General features: G+C 37.0%; 1 protein-coding gene across 1 annotated transcript; it reads left to right on the top strand.

Annotated features, from left to right (window-relative positions):
- Positions 1-1522: 1522 nt before the first annotated feature.
- On the top strand, positions 1523-5127 carry LOC147898294 (ubiquitin fusion degradation protein 1 C-like). Its single transcript, XM_087379693.1, has 8 exons — positions 1523-1621; positions 1941-2021; positions 2128-2152; positions 2264-2296; positions 2379-2500; positions 2603-2733; positions 2834-3120; positions 4870-5127. Exons 1-8 carry the CDS (start codon positions 1580-1582, stop codon positions 5004-5006), a joined length of 858 nt encoding a protein of 285 aa, XP_087235819.1. The 5' UTR covers positions 1523-1579; the 3' UTR covers positions 5007-5127.
- The last annotated feature ends 1637 nt before the right edge of the window (positions 5128-6764 follow it).

The raw sequence follows: 6764 nt of genomic DNA, 5'->3' as shown, positions 1-6764 counted from the left end.
CTAAGCTAGCATGGGAGAATTGGATTGGTAGATTTTAATAAAATTATGATCAAGATGGGAAATCAAATTCTAGCTAGCTTCATGGATTAAATGGCCCTTAGGCTGTTTATAGATAGTAAATCAAAAGGATGTTTTTAAAAGAAATGTCTCAGTCAAATACCAAATGCATTTTTACAACCAATCAGTCAAGAAAGATCAGCGTGGAAGGAGCATCTTAGCTTTGTCACATAAGTGCCATGTGTAGGGAGAGCCTTGTAAGTTATGAGTAGACAAAGATGTTTAAAAGGGAGCACCTATAAAAAGAAGTATGAATTATTTGAATACCATGCATACTTATCAGTAGAGAGTAGTTATAGCTTTAACTATGTAGTTATAGCTTTAACTATATAGTCTAGACTCACTACAACGACAAATGTTATTTAAGGGTAGACAATTCTTGTTAATATATTTCTCATAGTAAATTGGCACACTTTTGACTAAAAAACTCAGCTAATGATTTGCTCACTCTTTTTTCATTGGGGGAGGGAAGAGGGGCGTATTTGTATTGAGTTTGGATGCGCTCTTTTTTCATTGGGGGAGGGTAGAGGGGCATATTTGTATTGAGTTTGGATGCCTTACAAATCCATAGTAAGATTCATAAGCCCTGCCTATAAAGAGCCTATAAAGAATGTTATAAGAGGCAACCGATACACTATTAAAATACCTTACATACTACATGCATTCAAGGGGTAATATTTAAACCCCTTATGACACACATTTCCTACATTCCTTTTCCCTTTTTAAAAAATCACATTTTATGATTTTGAAAACCCCTTCTATATATATATATATATATATATATATATATCGTATAAACTTATTAGATTAAAAGTCCCCCTCATATTGAACCCTTGGTTATATATGTTTATAATATAATGACTATTTTTTGTTCATCAAATGTATATATAATAGATGTCTAACCACCCCCTAACCACCATACAAATAAGACATGATGGTCACGGTACTTTGCACAGGCCTCAAAGCAGGTGAGATTAAGTCCCGTGCATGCCCCCCCTCTCTATTTTTGTAATTTTCCAAAATTGGGGGACTCTCCTTATGCCAGGAAATGCAAACTTGCAAGAACGTGGTCTTTCAAGGGTCAAGATATTAAGGTACTCGTGTGTTATGGATTGGGGATCCCAACCATTAAGAGGAGTCAAAAGACCAACTAAAGATACATGTGGGACATTAAAAGGGCAAAAGGTAGGATGGACTAAACCCTATCAATCCTTATGTAAGTGAGTTGCCTTTCGATTCTTCCACTACTTGGGAATAAGGCATATGTGCCCGAATGAAATCTTCACAAGGGAATAAGGCATCTTTTAATTTAATCCAAATGGATCAATATTTTTAACGAAGGTTTCTAAGATGCGACGTTAAAAAAGACCGGAACTTTTTTGGAGGCGATAGTGGGCTGTACAGTGAGGTGATGGAGTAAGGAATAGCATATATTATGGTCGTTTGTGCAGGAAAGAGCAAAGGAAGAGGAATAAGAGACCTGATCGAGCACACAGAGAGTCGAGAGGGAGAGATCAGAGAGATGGATGCCATGGCTCGTGCCCTCGCAGAATTTGAAGACTTCGTATGTTCAACCCTTATTTCCTTCATACCCAATCCTTTCCCTCTGGAGTTCTAATTAAGAACGGCTAAAGTTTCACTTTACGTTTCATAGTCTTCTCCTAATCAGATTAAATAGGTGGATTAACAAAGGCCTTCTATTTTGTGTGCGCACGTGAATGTACGCTCAGTTTTGCACCTCGCTTGGCGCATATAACCCAAGAAATGCGGTTACGAGTAGAATAATTCCAGAGAAAATGAGATGTGATTATCACTCCATGACAATCATCCAGTTGTGTTTTGATAGAAGTTGGTCTCAGATGAGTTCTGTGAACTGTTTCCAGAGCGATCGCGAATTGCGCACACCTTCAGGCATGCCATTTCAGGAAGTCTATTTTTGCTACTCAGCATCTTCGGCAGACAAGGTGATTACTTTTTATACGTGAAACCTGATGCTGCTCCTGCGGAAGCGTAATCCGGGCCCGTCAAGCTCATTCTTTCTGATCGGATCGGTATTCTTTGCCTTTGCAGTCCCACTTGGAATGTGGCGATAAAGGTGACAATTGCGTTGATTTGTGTTTCTTATGGAAAATTTGACAAGCTCATCATGGTCTGACGGTATGTTTGTTACGTCCTTGCTCTTATTTTTACGGCTGCGTTCTTCTAGTGATACTTCCTCCATCAGCTCTACGTCGCCTGGGTAAGCTCATTTCCCCCTATTCGATTCGAGACAGCCTTGACTTTTCTCTTTCTCGAAGTAATCTTTTTTGCCCGGTACACAGCATCGTCAGATGCGGAATACCCGATGCTTTTTGAGTTACAAAATCCGGCAACATATTGCACTGCACATTGCGGAGTACAAGAGTTCGTCGCAGATGAAGGCACGATGTTGGTTCCATGCTGGGTACATAGATCGTCCAGATAATCCATCACTGAACTATCTTTTTGAACATTGCCCATCTTAAGTTTAGAGGATTTCCCATGAAAAGTCATCCCAATGATACAGATTATGGAAAACTTGTTGCTCGAGGAGGGCGATATCGTCACCGTAAAGACAGTAAATCTTCCGAAGGGAACCTATGTCAAGATGCAGCCTCAGCAGAAGGGTTTTCTGAACATGCAGAACCCAGAAGCTGTGTAAGTTTTACCATCGACTCCAAACCCCATAATTCCCATTGCGTTTTGAAGTCCGGGGAAGTAGTGCCGGATTCTGATCTCCTTCTTGGCAATGCTGCAGGCTGAAGTCCATTCTGGCCAAGTTCTCATGTCTCACGGTGGGACACAGCATCGTGGTAGCCTACGATAACAAGGAATTTACGGTAGAAATTATTGAAGCAAAGCCAGCAGAGGCGATTTGTATAATCGAAACGGATTGTGAGGTGGAGGTGGTGGCACCGCCGGGAGGTAAGATGAAAGACGAAATGGTGGCAATCCAACTCGATGCCAAGAACCCAATTATTTCACGACCAAATGGTCAAGCCATTAATATTGGCTCTCACGGGGAGCTGGTTTCTCCATCCCCAGGTAGTACTCATATCAATTTCCTCAATTTCCTTGGGGCATTCTTTTTTTCTTGGGAGATTTCTGAATTACGGGTTGCAGTTTTTACAAGTACACAAGAGTAGAGCTTTAGATTCGATTTTCACACATGTATGGTTTTAAGGAAGAGGTCAAAAACTAGTGAAAATCTCTAAAGTTTGATTAGGTATTATGTAAAGAGCTCTAAAATTTTGATTGTATGTGTATTTTAAGTATGTGCTTGGTTGTACATGCTATATGTGTTTTAAAAGAGCGATCCCTTATGGTCCTCATGAAGATAACTTGAGCATACTCTCTAGTTCTACTTGTAAAGTAGAATTAGAAAGTTGTTAAGTGTGTCCAATTTTTGTCAACTAAGAGGACGTACTCTCTCTCTCTCTCTCTCGCGAAGGAGAAGGGCCCTAGATAGGTTATTTATTTTCTTATTTCAGACACCATACTTGGGATATGGGTGTCCCTTTCTAGTAGATGCATTTCTTAGATTTCATTGTATCTCATTTATTTTCAGTCTCATAGACCCTTCTAAGGTCTATCTTAGTAGACATTAATACTCTCTCTCTCTCTTTCTATCTATCTATCTATCTCATATCTATCTCTCTTTCTCTCTGGTCAAGTGGCTAAGTGTAGTATTTAGCATCTGAATTTACTCTTCTATTTTTTGTTGGCTAACTTATGGATTTTCAAGCATTATATCTACCAATGTCTACTTCTTCATGTCTGCCAAAGCGTTGGACATGCATAGTCTCTATGTTTACTCTTCTGTGTATATCTATAACATGCAAGTATGAGTGCGTTTGTGTGTATATCTATACACATGCAAGTATGAGTGCATAGTCTCTATGCTTACTCTTCTTTATATATCTATACACGTGCAAGTATGAGTGTGTTTGTGTGTACACATGCTTGTGTACCCAAGGGTTGTTTGTGCTCTCCATTTTCTAGTAGATGCATTTCTTAGATTTCATTGTATCTCATTTATTTTCAGTCTTATAGACCCTACCATCTTCATAGACATTAATACTCTCTCTCTCTATGTATCTATATCTCTCTCTCTCTTTCTCTCTGGTCAAGTGTAGTACTTAGCATCTGAATTTACTCTTCTATTTTTTGTTGGCTAATACATTTATCAAGCATTATGTCTACCAATGTCTAGCAAATTTACATAGTATGTTTGCACTATTGTTCTCCTTCCATCAACTAAACACATAAGAACCAACTAAAAGTTTAGATAAGTGAACACTTTTTGTGACATGCAATGGGAAAACTAAATACAAAAGAGATGTAGTGGTGGAAACATAGCATCAATGATCACTCATGGGATGATGTGGAAGTTCTTAACTCATGTTAATTATAGCCCCTTGCACATTCCATGAGCTTATTTGTACAAAGGAAAGAGAAGGAAGGTGAGTATCCTCTTTATTGTGGTAATTAACTTTATTGGTTGTTTGTAGTATGCTTTTATTCTTTGTTGGTTGTTTGTAGTATGCTTTTATTCTTTTTCTTCACATCCATCACAATAACCACTCTTTTACCTAGATTCTAGAGATGGATTGTATTGATCCTTTTGGCTATAGATTATTCATTTAGTATCTATTTCAAAGTTATGGTAGATGTCACATTAAATGATGGAATGAAAAAAGTGTAATGCCAAGTCTTCCTATTACGGAGCTTTACGACTATTGTTTCTCTATTGTATGCATATTCTCATATTGGCTTTTTATTGTATTTTTATAGGTTCAAAGAAGCCTACGCAATCCACCTTTCAGCCTTTTACTGGTGTTTCAAGGCGTTTGAATGAGAAACCATCTAGTAGTGTACCAGAGAAATTAACAAAGAACCAAGGATCTAGCTCAACTTTCAAAAAGACATGAAGCTCGCTTCACATATGATGACTCTATATGTCCTCTTCTACTCTTCAAACAAAACAAAAAAGAGGAAATAAGAATTTGATGTAATCTAAATTTCATCTAAATATAAAGCATTATCTTCTTATGTATCATAACTTGACTTTGGGTTTACATTTCATGTGAATGTACTTGCTGATCTTTCAACTAAACGTGATAGGAGATGGGAGTAGGATTTCTTTAGTGTGGTAGATTAGTAGTTCAAAGTAAGTTTAGCTCTCATTTGGCTACAATCTATGTTTATGTTTCTTTCATGAAATCTTATTTTAAGCAATGTATCTTCTATAGTGTTAAAAATTGTGACTACTAAGGCATTCACAAGGGATGTGAGTATTTCTATTCACTAAATAGGACATTTTGCTTTGTAGTTTGTAGTTGTAGGGCCCACACATAATTTTTTCTTCTTTTTTTAATAAGTAATGCATCCTCAAACTATATTTTAGTTGTCATTGGTATGGACAACTTAAGGTACCAATCAACCTTCATAGAACCCATAACATGATATATACAATCACATCCTTGTCATAGTTAGCGCATAATCTCTTTCTTTCCCTTACAAGTAAGGCACCCTCAAACTATAAATTGACTAATTTTCATTTTTCTAGAAATTTAGGGACCAATCAACCTTCAAGGACTTATTATATTACAAAATATTAATGCGACCCCTAAAAGTAGTGCATTTTATGGGGATTAATGTGAACCCCTAAAACTATTACATAGATGAAACACGAGTAACCTAATCTAAAGAGGATTGATTTGACTCATCCTCATTATTACTATCATTTCATCATCCACCTCTTCTCAATCTAGATCTACTTCTGGTTCTCTTCTTTCTTCTCTTCTTCTAGCTCAATGTCCTCTTCATCATCCATGTTGCCTTTGGCAACACTTTTTATTTTTAGCCTCTTTTTTGAAATACCTCTAGGAGATCATCCCCTCAAAACTTTTTGCCATTTGAATTTGAGAGTAATCATGTGTTTGTGAGTGAAGATTTCTCCAAATCTTTTGCCCTTCTCCTTAAAATATCTTACCCATTCCATTCGTCTAGGCATACAATACTCCTTGGGCTTGAAGTTCCTTTTTGTCTTAATTTCCTACTTGCTTCTATTTTCACCTACTACTAGTTTAGCTCCTTTCACACCAACCTTATAGGAGGTGTGGTTTTGATCTATCATATCCCACCACTTGTCAGATGGTCTCCTTTTTATGCTAGAAACCTATTTATATCATCTTAGTAACATTCGTTTATGACTCAAAGACATGTACTTGCACAAAGGAAGCTCCTTCTCTAGTTTCTAGAAAACATATTCCTTTTTTCATTTTAGGGTGGTAGCAAGCTAAGGGTGTCCACTTTTTGACCACTTTCCATGGCTTGGGAGGGGGGAGAACATCCTTTTTTGCACACAAATTGGGAAATTTGACCTAGTTCCCTAAGTATTTAGTTCTCTAAGTCTTAAGACAAAACACCACACATGCCTTTGTGCACATAATGGTGTGATCTAATCAAAAATTGGAGTTACTCATAAAAACTTTGTTTGCAACTGACTACGACACTCAATTCATAAATTCTCCTTTGCTATACATCAAATGAAGGTGAAACTTGATAGGAAGTGTGTTCACATATGATGGAACTTAACTTGATTTTTTGGAATTTTTTAGAAGGGATTATATAAATAATAATAATTTTTGAAAATTTATGAAGGACAAAAAAAGGCACATTTTTTT

This window comes from Dipteris shenzhenensis, chromosome 9, assembly GCF_047967505.1.
Source record: "Dipteris shenzhenensis isolate YYH24624 ecotype China chromosome 9, Dip_SZ_1.0, whole genome shotgun sequence".
Lineage (NCBI taxonomy): Eukaryota > Viridiplantae > Streptophyta > Polypodiopsida > Gleicheniales > Dipteridaceae > Dipteris > Dipteris shenzhenensis.
This window is presented reverse-complemented; position numbering and strand designations above follow the sequence as displayed.

Bases quoted from the DNA above. Each gene is read 5' to 3' on its own strand.
- LOC147898294 (XM_087379693.1), top strand. From the start codon at position 1,580: ATGGATGCCATGGCTCGTGCCCTCGCAGAATTTGAAGACTTC. The intron at 2,297-2,378 runs GTAAGCTCATTT...CCCGGTACACAG, and splicing joins ATCAGCTCTACGTCGCCTGG to CATCGTCAGATGCGGAATAC. The intron at 3,121-4,869 runs GTAGTACTCATA...GTATTTTTATAG, and splicing joins GCTGGTTTCTCCATCCCCAG to GTTCAAAGAAGCCTACGCAA.